This window comes from Prionailurus viverrinus, chromosome A2, assembly GCF_022837055.1.
Source record: "Prionailurus viverrinus isolate Anna chromosome A2, UM_Priviv_1.0, whole genome shotgun sequence".
In the NCBI taxonomy this organism is placed as follows: domain Eukaryota; kingdom Metazoa; phylum Chordata; class Mammalia; order Carnivora; family Felidae; genus Prionailurus; species Prionailurus viverrinus.
The window spans coordinates 154130386-154144674 of NC_062562.1; the positions used below are offsets into that span (position 1 = coordinate 154130386).

The 14289-nt window shown below is 46.3% G+C and overlaps 1 protein-coding gene across 6 annotated transcripts in view; it reads right to left on the bottom strand.

The window, feature by feature from the left end:
- Positions 1-518: 518 nt before the first annotated feature.
- The window catches only part of ATP6V0A4 (ATPase H+ transporting V0 subunit a4), a 98604-nt gene continuing 84833 nt past the window's right edge, over positions 519-14289 (bottom strand). For 5 of the 6 annotated variants that reach the window (XM_047850743.1, XM_047850740.1, XM_047850741.1 and 2 more), the window contains 4 exons: positions 12861-12989; positions 9067-9184; positions 5733-5904; positions 3834-4263 (listed from right to left, as the gene is read on the bottom strand). In XM_047850743.1, the coding sequence (XP_047706699.1) occupies positions 4170-4263; positions 5733-5904; positions 9067-9184; positions 12861-12989 (513 nt within the window). In that variant the 3' untranslated portion in view covers positions 3834-4169. Of the gene's footprint in view, positions 531-3833; positions 4264-5704; positions 5905-9066; positions 9185-12860; positions 12990-14289 lie in introns of those variants that run through there. The other variant, XM_047850746.1, reaches the window with a different exon arrangement.

Sequence of the window (14289 nt, forward strand, 5' to 3'; positions counted from 1 at the left end):
TGAGACTGAGATTGAATGGATTGTTTCTTCTTCCTCAGTTTCCTTCTCTGAAAATGGAAATAATACCCAGCTACCTGTGGGAGAAGTAGCTTGCTGTCTTCCCAATAAGTTCCTCCCTTGCACCTCGCTGAAGGTGGTCACCGGGAGGCAGGTGAAGGCCCTTCTGCCCCTCCCCCCTGCATGATGGCTGATGCTTCATCAGGCATCTTGGGTCATGATGCAAATGTGAAGATGGAAATATGGAAACTTCAGGCCAAGTCTGGCAGAGCATAAGCTAGAAAGAGCCTGGAAACCTCTCCTACGGCTGTGGACCACTTACCTCCAGACATCTACATGGGAAAAAAAGTAAGCGCTCTCTGTTGAAGACACTGTTATTTCTAGTCTCTGTTCCTTGAAGTTGTGTGCAATTATTTTATTTTTAGGCTAGCTGAGTGTAGCAGTGGGAGGGAAGAAGGAACAAAGAAATATGTAGATGGCCGTGATCAACGGATGGTAAACACCACTGCACTCAGACCAGCCAGTTGTGTATACTTCTTAACTAAGAAGCTTCCTCTTCAGTTTGTTACAAGGATCAGATGTGATGAGGTTTGTATAATATGGCACAGTGCCCGCTGCAACCTAAGCACCCATGGGAGTACTATTTCTTATCCCTGAATAAGGGTATCAACTGAATGTCTAAAATTTCTCCATAATCACAAATTAAATACACACAGAGTAAGTTCTTTAGTATTTTCAGAGTTATCAAATGTGTGCAAAAGCATTTACTGCTTAATATTCCACTAACATTAAAACACCTTGGCCTCAGATGAAAAACCATCCAGATGGGAAAAAAAATTACTTGTTTTCTGAAATAGATTGACTATTTGGGTGTTGGGTACCGTGTTGGGTGGTGGGGAGGGGAGTACAGCAGTGTAGACAGATTATCAGGATTTGGGCATTCACATCTGCATGCTATAAATGGGCTTACAGTACACGTTATTAAGAGGACACCCAACATTAACTCGAATTTAATAGATCACAGATATTCTCCTTGTATTCTCTAGGGTTTCAGCCAAGTTTCATAAGGAAAAGTTTTCCTAAAAAAGAGGACAGAATGTTCCATAGAGATAGATATGAGGTACATTACAGATAGAGCTTATAATCTCAAGTCTGACATGGAGTGTTGGGAAAGCTGAGTTGGCATCTTCTATTGTTTCCCTAAATCATTCTGAATCCATTCTAACCTAGGAAGAGGAGGGATAATCATTTGGACCAACTCAAGAAGAGAAGGAATAACATGGTGAAGAATGTTTCCCACCCCTTACCATCAGCTCCTTAAAAACTACAATGGGAAAGTAACCCATGACCTAGCTTCAAAAAATCTGTAAAAGGGGTGCCTGCCTGGCTCATGCCAGGAGCTTACGACTCTTGATCTCAGGGTTGTGATGTTGAGCCCCATGTTGGGGCTTTATTTTACTTAAAAAATAAAACCTTTAAATAAATAAACAAAATATCTGTAAGAACTGACACGCTGAGGGTCTACTCTGAAATTCAAAAGGCTCACGTGGCATTCAAGCTTCATTAAAATAAATTCCAGGGCACTGATGGACTTTTCATTCCATTGCATTTTGCTATACTGATTTTTTAGCCAGAAATAATTGAGCCATGTTAGAGCTTTTTAAAACTGAACGTGCTTGTATGTGTGTATGATGTAATTGATTTTGCAATATCATCAGTATGAAGAGGGAACTTTTCATATTCCATGTGCCTTCAGTCAAGTACAAATGGTCAAACTCCTACCTCCCCAACCCCCACTCCAAAGCAGGAAAAGTACATCCAGATCTATGCTGCCCGTCGGAGTTTCTTACCTCTGTATAGTCCTTGGAAAGCTTTCCAGTTTCAGGCTTTTCCGCTCACTCTTAACACCGCCAAGTGTCACGCAGCAGTTAGACCACTGGTGGCCCCAGGAGGGGCTTCTGGACTTACCTGCCTAAGAAGCCCGGCCCCCTGGTCTTCTCCTCCTCTTTTGGCTCAGTTCTGTGAGTGGAATTCTTTAAGGAGCAACCTTGTGGTGTGAGCAAGTGAGTGACATCCAGGTTACACCCCCTTTTCTGTAGCCCTTCACCCAATCCTTTTTTAAAGGGGAAATTATGTCTCTCATTGAGATTAAAGAAGGCTGCCAAATCTTGGAGGAAAATAACAGTTTTCAGGGAGGCCATGGGAACTTCTGGAAAAGCAGGGCTCTAGGTGAGGGGCAGAAGGAAGCTTTGTCCTTTCAAACCTTTTCTCACGGCCATCACTGCTTAGAAGTAAAGAGGCAAAGCCTGGTGATCCATGTACACGTAGCATATTTTTAGATAGTTGTTGAGAAGGGCAGTGATGTCCTGAGAAACTTGAAATTATCCAGTGACCTTGGCTTTTATGGATTTAAACTAACATTTACATATGGCTTTTGTCTGTTCTTTCCTTCAGGCAATGTTACCGGGTAAGTAGCAGGTCCATGCCCCATGCTTTACACTTCCTTTCCACAACCCAGAGAATGGAGATCACTAATCCCCCATTTTGGCAACGAGCAGAACAACTCGGTCTCCTGACTGAGGACACACGTGATAAAGTATCGGAGTTGGAAGTCAAAGATGTCAACTATCATTCTTAGGCTCAACCTGCTTTAATCTCTGAATATTTGTTGAGCAGCTAATTGTGCCTTAAGTTGTGCTAGACAAGCCACGACACTGATACAGAAGGTGACATGGAACCTTCCTCGGGTCTGAGCCATGACACTTCCGTGCTCACCCATCAACCCCACTACCAAGCAGGGCAGGAGGGAGCTGAAGAACCCAGAGATATGTCCAAAAGGCAATTTTGGATTTGGTCAAATACTCTGAAATCTTAAGAACTAGATGCTATGTAGGAAGTGCCTTGAGGCGCCTGGCTGGCTCAGTCACAAGAGCATGCAACTCTGGATCTTGGGGTTGTGAGTGTCTCACGTTGGAGGTAGAGTTTACTTTAAAAAAAATGAGGGGCGCCTAGATGGTTCGGTTGGTTAAGCGTCTGACTTGTCTCAGGCCACGATCTCACAATTTATGAGTTCAGGCCTCACATCCTGCTCTGTGCTGACGGCTCAGAGCCTGGAGCCTGCTTCAGATTCTGTGTGTGTCTCTTTCTCTGCCCCTTCCTCTCTCTCTCTCTCTTTCTCAAAAATAAATAAACATTAAAACCATTTTTTTAAAAAGTGCCTTGTAAACTGTAAAGCACTGTACCAATGGTAACAATGCTTAATTCCACTGGTCTAGTTACCTTGAAGATTATGATTAACCTGGATAACTAAATAGTTATCTAAATAGTTGATGACATATATTTTACTCTACAAAACTGGCTCTTAAGAGTTTGACAATCCAGGAGGCTTAGAAATGACTTCAGGGCTGACAGACCCAGAGAGTATCAGGGAAGACCTGTCTGGCAGACTCCTGTCTGGCAGGCTGTTTTCCAGAACTTTCTCGAGTTTTCAAATCTCTTTCTCTAGTTCCTGCAGCACAATGTGCATCCAGCAAACAGTCTCTGATGATATGTTGCCACACTTCATTCCACAGGGTTTAACAACACATAGAGCCACATGGGGCCAGCCCTCCGTCCAGGGAACATTACCCTTTCTTTCCCACCTGGAGTGGAGATTCATGAGAAAGTTCCTAATCTTATAAAGCTTAGCCCCAGCCAAGGAAAAAACACATCTGAGGAACCAGGAAATGAAAGAATAAAATAAACATAATCCTCTTAAATTAGTTTGTGTAACTCTATTGTTTAGCTTTGGCCTGTAACTATCAATACTAAATATTACAGAATAATTTTGGACAAAGACATCTTAAAGAACAAGGAAATGGCCCAGAAGTTTATTTTCTTGCATATAATACTCACAATATTGCAGGAAAACATCAGTGTAGTGCTCCCCGTTTCTCAGTCATTTCAGTTTTTGACAATGATGACCCCACATGAGGTCGGTTCCTCTGTGACATGGTTAAGTCGTATCAAATTCCAAGGCTTATAAGTAAAATAGACACGGCTTCCTGTCTCCAGGTAGCTAAGAACAATCATCCATTGACCACCTAGCACAGGCTGACATTGAAGACAAAGCTGAACTTCTTTCACAGGCACAGAGACTGAGGCAGAAGATGCGGTAGCCACGGGACCTGCCGCTATTCCTCCGATGTCCCTTCCAGGATGTATTTAAAGGAGAAAGGAGAAAACTTGTAACCGGCCCCGACATAGAACTTGTTCTGGAACTCCACCCTTGGGGGATGGAGGAGGGCAAAACCAAAAAAAAAAAAAAAGCGAGATAAAAACATGTAAGCTAGAGGCTGGCCGGGAAGGGAAGAAGCGGGGCATTTGTAAAATCAAGCACAGGGTCAGGAAGGTGTGCCAGGGAAGACACTCAGGTTGGTGGCCACTACAGGGATCCTCTGAGGCTTATAAAAATCCTTCTCTTGCCTCCCAGTCACACTTTTCCTTTCCTATCCCACCCTACTTCCTCCAGGCCCCTGCCACCAGCCTCTCAGACCATGGCAGAGCCACCCTCCCCACGGCTCCCACAAGCAGGGAAGCGTTCGCTGTTAAGTCTTGTCTCACGAGCTAGTGATGAGAGAATGTTTCACGAGGTTCCACGTGGTTTTTCTTCTCCATCCTCATCTTAACCACGGGGCTTACACTATTTCACAATACCCAGGACCCTGACTTAACGTTCTCGTAACTTACATCACAGACATCACGCATGATCATTCTCGCTTGATTATGTTACAGGGTTCACTTCCTTAAGGACATGGGGAGAGCCGATGTCATAACCTGAGGCAGGGGCACTGTGATTCCCTCCACTCCATACACGGAGTATGTAAAAACTTTTCTTTATGAACAGCGTGCACAGAGGGAGGTAGAAAGCATCGGTGAGAGCTAAAGACAGTCTCTGTGGTTTAAGGGTATGAGCACACACTCAAAATTCTTGGACAACCTATGACTTGTTAGAAAAACAGGAGCTTCAACAAATGTTTTCATATATGTAAGCCTAGTGAGGGCTCATAGTCTCCGGACACATCTGCAGATGTCAAGGGCCTCCTGTGAGTGCCTTCCTCCTTCCAGGTACCCTTCTTCTGTTCCCACTTTGTAGAGGTTAGTAGCCTGTACTTCTGGTATAGTTCCTGCACTCAGCACCAAGGGCCTAATGTCCCAGATTCACTAAGTATGCCGCTGTGAGACTATCTCAGATCTGTCATCTTACCAATACTTGAAGTGTTCCTTATCTTGAAGCTAGTTGTGATATAACAAACGAACTCTTAAAAGAGAACAAGTAAGGGGCGCCTGGGTGGCTCAGTCAGTTAAGCATCTAACTTTGGCTCTAGTCATGATCCCACAGTTCGTGAGTTTGAATCGGGCTCTCTGCTGTCAGCGCAGAGCCTGCTTTGGACCCTCTATCCCTCTCTCTCTCTCTGCCCCTCCTCTACTCTCTCTCTCTCAAAAATAAATAAACATTTAAAAAGTAATAATAAAAATAAAAGAGAATGAGTAAATGGGAACTAACATTAATCCTAGGGCAGCCATCATATGTGTATACACATACACACAGGCACACACATACACACACCTCATCATGTAATATTAAGCCAACAGGTGACTCAAACTGGGTCAGGATGTGACCTCAGCTGGCTGGTCCTATGGCCCATCATCTCTCTCTAGAGCACACAGAGCCTCCCCAGTGCAGCCACGCTCACCAGTGTAGTCGCAAGGCGTGCAGGAACGCAGAGAGACCCTCCATGATCAGAAGGATGGCTACCGTCAGAACAGCAAATATGGCAAAAATTATAAAGACTCCAATGAGTCCTCCCCAGCCTCGCACGCGAAGGCCAATGTTCATCACCATGGTCCAGAGCACTTCAGACAATTCTGTAAGAGCAAGAGAAACCTTCTCAACCACAGAGTTTATGTGGCAAGTGCAGGGTTTTTTCATGCCATATACCTGGGTCTGCACACCCTAGAATCCCAACACTGTGCTCTTCAGGTAGAAAACTCAGGCACATGTGCCCTGGGGCACCTGTATGAGACTGTCTAGGGCAGTGCTCACAATAGAGGAGTTTCTGTCATGACAACAAACATACGGAGGCACAGTATTCACCAGTGAAAGTGAGCAAACTACAGCTACCAGCAGCAACATGAATAAATCTGAGCAACAAAATGTTACACCAGAGAAGCGAAACACAACAGAATGCGTAGAATGTGATTTGATATGGACTGCATGTTTGTGTCCTGCCCACCCTCCAATTCCTATGTTGAATCCCTACCCACCAAAGTGAGGGTATTTGGAGAAGGGGCCTTTGGGAGGTGATTAAGGGTTGACGAGGTCATAAAGGTGGGGCCCTCATGATGGAATTAGTGCCTTTATAAGAAGAGACACCAGAGAGCTTGCTCACACTCTCCCTTTCGGGGAGATACTACCATTACATTGTTGGGTTGAGACTGGAAGTCACCCAGCCAAAAGGTCAAAGTGGCATGGCCCAGAGAGATAAAGACCTGTCACTTGCAAGTGGATATTTGGACACGATGAGAAGAGAGACATGTGAGGGCACAAGGGGGAGTATCTGCACCTGTGCTGTGCCCTGTCCCCCAGCCCTGGCTTTCTGCTGGAGTAACACAATGGGAAAGTGTGTTAATTTCCAGTGTTTCACTCTCACCTCCTCCTTGTACCCCCATCTGGGTGATTTTTGAAGCCTGTATCCAAATACAGCCTCCCTCAACTTAGGTCTCAGCATGGCACTGATGAACAGATGTGATAGAGTAAGTACATTTCCATTGTTTAAGCTGCTGAGATCCGGGGCTGGTAGTGACTGCAACACATTCTAGCCTTGGTTGACTAACACAGCAGGCTCACTACCGGCACCACACAGGAAAGCCAAGGCACACACAGGTTAGCCTGCTTGCCTGAGTTACTGAGCTAAAAGTGGCAGAAGAGAAACTAGGACTTAAATGAGCATCTGTTTTCTGCCAAACCACCTCTTCAAGCAAGTTTGTTAGCATGAGTTGAAGATATTCCGTGGGAACTATATGTCTCAGGAAGTTCTAGAAAGATCCCACGGGTGGACCGTGCCAGGCAGCTATAAGCCATATGGATTTTCTGATGTCAAATTGCATCTTCGATGGGCATGGACTGGTCAGAGAGCACCCTCCTGTCACTTCTGGGCTCAGCCCTCTTGTGATGTGACGCTTCCAAACCGCATCTGGGATCAGAGCTAAAGGCTGACATCAAACACCACTTGACCACACGATGCTCAGAGATCCACTTTGGGGCCCTGGGAAACCACCTCACATGAGTGCATGTCAATGCACAAGCAAACACAGGCAGGTACTTGTGGATGTATGCATCCAAACACCTGTGTGCACACAGGTAAAGTGTATGTGTGGGAGTTGATGTAAGGAAATGAACACAGCCCAAGCCACGAAGGCTAACAGTGAGTACTTGCATTTCTGCTAAAAATCAAGAAGCAGGCTCACTTTCCTTGCTTTGGTTTCTACCCATTTAGCACACTTTGGCCTGATCTCTCTGTTCCACACATTGTGCTCAGGGCTGGGAACGCAGGGGTGGAACTCAGCGTCGTTACCTTTCAGGAGCTCACAGTCCAGTAGGGAGACAGGCCAATCAGGACTGAACTGCAATCAGTGTTAGGAGGGGGCACTCCCAGAACCCAGGGAAAGGGCACCTGCCAGACTGGGGATCAGGGAGAAAGATTCCCAGGGGAGGTGCCATTTGAGTGAGCTCTGAAGGAGGAATTAGAAATCAGGTGAGGAGAAAGCTAAGGAAGAAAGGAAGATTTCACGAGAGGGGGCTGCAGGGCCAACACAGAGGGGCCCAGAGCATGTGGCAGCCTCAGGAGCCTCAGTGCAGGTCCTGGTGGCCACTGCCTATGAAATGGGTGGGTACCAGGGGCTGGTGGGGCATTGAGGGCAATACCAAGGGACGAGACTGGAAAATCAGGCAGGGATCAAGAAGGATCTTACAAAGTAACTTGATGAGTTAGGATTCCAGACTTAAGTAACCCCTGGGGATGGAATCATGACCAAAATTGGGCTTAGCATGACCCTGTGAGGTGGTGAGTACCCCTGGTGGGGGGGGGGGGGTGGGTGCAGCTCAAGGGTCAGCTAACTGGCCTACTTCCCACCAATGCTCACAATCAAGGCAGGCCTTCTCTCAAAGTGAACCCCCCAAAGATGGCCATGTTCTAATCTTAAGAAAAAGCTATATGGCAAAAAGGGATTAAGAATGGATTAAGCAGAGGGCACTTGGATGGCTCAGCCAGTTAAGCACCTGACTCTTGATTTCGGCTTAGGTCATGATCTGACAGTTCATGAGTTCGAGCCCCAAGTTGGGCTCTGCACTGATAGCGTGGAGACTGCTTGGGATCCTCTCTCCCCCTCTCTCTCTGCCCCCCACCTCAACTCATGCTCTTATGTGCCCTCTCTTTCTCTCTCTCTCTCTAAATAAATAAACTTAAAAAAAGGAATGGATTAAGCAGACAGGATTAAAGTGAAGGGGTGCTGAGATAAGGAGATCATCCTGGATTATCCAGGTAGGCCCAAGGTAACCACATGGTCCTTAGAAGAAGAAACCAAAGGAGTCAGAGCCAGAGAAAATAGGGACATGATGAATGAAGCAGGAATCAGACTGATGAGCCCAAGAGCCAAGAAATGCAGGCGGCCTCTAAAAATAGAAATGGCAGGGAAATGGATTCCCCCCTAGAGCTTCTAGAAAGAACCCAGCCCTGCTGACATCTTGGTTCTACAACTCCTGAACTGTAAGACAGTATACTTGCATTTGTTTTGAGCTGCTAAATGGGGCAATTTGTTATAGCAGCAACAGGAAACTGACACAGAGGCTAACTACTCCAGTAACATAAAGTCAGACCTACAGAAAAAGTCACTTCTTCCTAAGAAAAACCAACCATTCTTTGGACAAACATGCCGTAAATAACCCAGAGAAGGCACTTCTCCAAACAAGCGCTTTGCTTCTGTTTCCCAGGGGAGATCTGATCGTGACCCCGAGGGCAGCTCACTCACGTGCATGAGCCAGGCTGAGGGCCCAGAGCCGGAGGTAAGAGGCTGTGTTTGAAATGCAGCCCAGGCAGTACTCGATCGTGTGGATGGCTTGATGCACAAAGATGTCTCCAAAGTTGAACTGAAAGAGAGAATTTTTTATTCTATTTCATTAAGTATTTCCTCCATGAAAGGTCTTACTAATGATACACCGATGAATAAAACATGTGCTCCGCTCTTAAGGCACTTCCAGTTGAACTAGGGGAAAACAAATATTAATATGCTCATAGAGAGAGAGTTAGCAGTGCAAAGTAGGGTACAGTGTGTGTGCAGGAACATTTCCCAGAAGTAGCTGAAAGAAGTTCAAAGAAGAAGAGAGACCGGTCGGTAAGGTGTCACAGGAGGTGAGGTCTGTGCTGGGCCGGGAAGGCTGGGGAGGCATCTGGAAGTAAAAGATAAGCAAGATCATTCCTGGTGAAGAAAATGACTCCCGGGTGAGGAAAAGGTGGGTGCTTGGGAACATCAGGAAGGCAAGTTCTGGGCGGGAAACAATTTGGCTGGAAGTAGGTGCTTGTTTGGTGAGGACTAGAAAGGAGCCCCCAGGTGCTGAAGTTTCAGTAAAGAACAGAGTTGGGAAAATAAGTTGGAGTCAATGAGCAACCATAAACAGCATCTGAATGAAAAGTGGCTGGGGTGGGGAGGGGGAATAAAGAAGTCTTGGGAGGATGATTAACCTGGTGACAAAATGGACTAGCAAAGGCAGAGCCTTATAAGCAAAAAAGCCTGTTTGTTGACTAGCTCACTAATCTAGAGATGAAGGGGAAGAAACAGCACACACACAGCAAGAGCATGCTGTTCCCTTCACGCACTCTGATGCTGTCAGGGGAACAGTGTGACTGGCACCATCCTGGCCCTCAGGTGGCTCGCAGCGTGGTGGGGACAGGGTGCATGGAAAAGTGCAATAATCAAGACTCAGCAGTACTGTGGGAATGCAGAAAAAGGGCCTCTGACCCAGCAGGGGCCAGGGTCACACAGGGCTCTGAGGGTCTTGAGTCCAAGGGGCTAAAAGAATGGCATTGACAGAAATGGATAAATTGGAGAAGGACATTAGTGATAGGTTCAGGTGTGTTGTGTCTTAGGTGACAGCTGGCCACACAAGTAGAATCTCTCAGCACACAGTGACAGAGGAAGAACAGGTTCAGAAGAACAGTCCGGGCTGGAAGTGAACACCTAGGACTCACCTGTGGGAGGTAAGGGCACCAGGAAGACACACGAGGGAAAGATCACAGAGCTCCCAGCCTGGGAAAAGTTCATCTGGAGGTGAGAAAGAAAGACATGGATGATGGAAAGAAGAGGTCAGAGTCCCAGAAGGAGTCACAGGGCTGCGGCCAAGGATAGAGAAATACCGAGGAAGGCATGGAGGGTGCAGTCAACCATGTCAGGAGCTCTGGAGAGGAGACAGGAGTCAATGCCTCTGACTCAGCAATGAAAACAGCTGGGAGGAGGTGAAGGGCAGGGAAGGGCAGAGAGGGGAGAGAGGCAAGGGAATGGAGGAATGAGTGGTGAAGAACGAACCCCACCCAAGGAGAGGGCTGGCTTTGTCCTGGCTCCAGGGAGGCAACCTCTAAACTCCTGACGTCTCCCACCTGAAAGAACTGTCTGTGTTCTTCACGGTGAGGCCCTGGGACCACATCGGACAGTTCCTGTGGTTGGAGGGTTGAGACTTGGAGCCATGTGTTACCAGCCCAGCCTCCAGGGAGAGGATGGAGTTGGAGAGTGAGCACAACCACTGAGTTGCACGCCTACATAATGAAACCCCAATAGAGCTTTGGATGCTGGAGCTCCGGTGAGCTTCCTGGGCTGGCAATGCTGTGTGCACACCGCCACATGTTGAGGCCGGGAGACTAATGTCTCTCTAAGGACACAGAATTCTGGAATTTGGAACCCTCCCAGAGTCAGATTCTGTCTACGGGCCTCTTCCTCCGGCTGCTTCTGATCTGTATATTTGAGCTACAGTAAAAGCCTAACTGTAAGTAAGGGTTAAACTTCATTGAATTCTGTAAGTCGTTCTATAAATCACCAACCATGAGGGAATCTGAGGAGACCCTGAATTTGTAACTGACTGGTCTGAAGAGAGGGTGGTCCTGGGGGGCCCCCAAACCTGTGGCTAGTGTCGGAAGTCTTGGGCAGACTTGGCAGTCCGCAGACCTTGACCCAGAGTTTGGCCAACACCTGTTGTAGACAGAGGTCAGAGAGGACCCTGAGGGGACAAAAGAGCCAAGCCTGTATATATGCTTGGCAATGGACGATCCACACATGATTGTACTTGGGGGAAGGGACCTACAAATGGAGCCTCAAGTTGCCCAAACAAGGGCAGCCAGTACATGGCAGAGGCAGAAGATGAACACCGAGAGGGTAAATATTGAGGGCATGGGAAGAACAGATGAGAGAGGTTGTACTGGACAGGCTGCGACTGGATGAGTCAGATGATGTGTGGGCTGGATTCTAAAACATCCCCGCAGGTCTGGCAGGCTTAGTAATATTAATAGCCACTAATATGGGTTACTTTCTGTACCTGGAATCTTGTCGGAAAAACTTGAGCCAGATTTTTCATTATTTCTAATTGACTATCCATTAGTTTAAATGAATTTTTTTTTAAGTAATTAACACCACAAATGGAACTTCTTATAGCATCTCTCAGGCTTCACAGGAACCCCGTCCCCACTCCAGGATTAGAACAGAGCTCCGTCCCCACTCCAGGATTAGAACAGAGCTCCAGTTAAAGCCCCCAGCCCGTTCAAGCTTATGGGATACTTCGGTGGTAATATAAAAACAGCCACCTGCCTTCAGCTGGGAAAATGTGGCACATTCCTGAGGGGGAGTGGCTGCTCTTGGACAGAAAGGCGCAGGGAGGGAGGAGGGAACAAAGCAATTCCTGAATTCACAGGAGAGGCAGATAACGTTACAAAGATAGGTCAGCAAAGTCTCAGCAGAGCCAGGGTTGGGTTGAGACAGGAGAACAAAGAGGGGACAGCAGCTGGGCGTGCTTCTGCTGGGGAGGCGGGCTGAGAATAAACAGCCTGCCTTTTACTTCTTCAGTTGGGCTAGATTCGGGCTCTGCTCTCATGGTGTGAGGGGTACTGACTGGGCACCTCATAATAAACATAGCTGACTCCCAGGGGTACAATTCTGAGTCAAGGAGGCCTCACTAGCAGGGCTCCTGGGCAGCTCAGTTGGTTAAGCGTCTGACTCTTTGATTTCGGCTCAGATCATGATCTCACAGTTCGTGGGATCGAGCCCCTCCTCAGCCTCTGTACTGACAGCGTGGAACCTGCCTGGGATTCTCTCTCTTCCACTTTCTCTGACCCTCTCCCGCAACTCACACTTGCTCGCTCACTCTCAAAATAAATGAATACACTTTAAAAAAAAAAAAAAAAGGAGGACAGACTAGCACTGAGGACCTTCTCTGTCAGTAAATATGAAGGCTGATATTCACCCCACACTCACAGATACAGCAGTAACTGGGTTAAATATTAAAACACTCCTAGATTGGCTGGTGAGTAGCTGTTGTTCTGATCCTAGATGCACTCCCCCTCCTTTGGGACCACCCCAACTTCCCATGACTTTGCAACTACAGGACTGCCACCAGCAGGGTCTCCCTGACCCTCCCAGATCTACTGCCTAAGTGCTTTCAGGTGAGCTGGTGCCCATGCCCTACTTACTGGCTGTTAAACATTTGGCCATCACCCTTGGTGAGATCCCACATCTAGAATCTGTACAAACTGGGAAATCTTTGTTGGGTGTTGAATCCCACATACCTCTTCTTCATGGTTATCCTGAGCCCCGTGGCCACCTGCAGAAGCCCTCTGACCTGTGCTCATGGAAGGGCTGGAGTTGTCACCTTCAATGTCCTCAGTGGCATCTTCTTGGATCATGGATGCCTGCAGCTGTCAGCAAGGAAGAAAGTGAAGCACTAAATTCACCCTTAGAACTAGAATTACAACAATTCTACATGAAATAAAGGCTGTTGCCAAATATTAACTATGCACCAGACACTGTTCTAAACTCTCTCTATATCACTTCGTTTAGCCTTTGTAACAATGTTTTCAGATACACACAATTATCACCTTACTCTTCTGAGAAGGAGATGACAGCACAGGAAGGTTAAGAAATGTACTCAAGATCATACAGCTTATAAGGCTAGTTAGTGGCAGAGCTAGGACTCAAACTCAGGCAATCTGATTCCTGAGTATGCCCTCTTCTCCATGGTGCTCCAGAATGTGCCAAATTAATCCGTCTTTACAGTAAACCGGTGCACATACAAGAGTACCTTTTATTGTTGAAAAATAATATGCATTGTCATAAAATTGTCCATTGGTACCTTTGACATAATCTTGTGACCGACCTGAACAGCCAGATTTCTATAGGCAAAATTAGGGGAGATTAGTGACTGCTATGGTCTGAATATTTTGTATCCCCTCCCTAATTCATATGTTGAAATCCTAAACCCCACAGATGATAGTAGTCAAAGGTGAGGCCCTTGGGAGGTACTTAGGTCTCGAGGATGGAGCCCTCATGAACGAGACTAGTGCCGTTAGAAAGGAGTCCCCACACAACTCTCACCCCTTCCACCATGTCAGGACACAATGAGAACGTGGCTAAGGACCAGGAAGGTGGGGGGGCTCACCACAATGAATATGCTGCAGCCTTTCATCTTAGACTTCACAGCCTCCAGCACTAAGCAATAAATTTGTTGTTTATAAGCTACCCAGTCTGCGGTACTTTGTTATAGTAGCCGAAAAGGACTAAGACAATGACTTTTTCAATACTAATATGTTTTAAAAATAAAAATATCACTTTATAAAAATAGCTAAGAAAAAAATTCAAAGAAAGAAAATCTAGGTATAATTAGCATGTAATTTGGCCTAGTTTTATCCCTAGGTCTGAATAGAAGATCTCTTTCAAGTCACTGTGAAACTTAATGTCCCATGTCCAAAGTGTTTCCTAGAATGATTTCATGGGGGGGAGGGGGGGGTATTGCAAATTAGGCATTAAGATGTCTTTGCCTTTCTTTCTTTAGTGGTTCTGCACTTACTATTTACAGAGCCATGGGCAAAGGTAAAAATGGAAGTCCATATGCCATATATTTAAATATTTAAGAGTTATAAATCAAGCCAACAGACTCCTAAACATATCCATCCCTAAACTCTAGCCCTTTCTGGTCATTATCCTAGAATTGATTAAAAT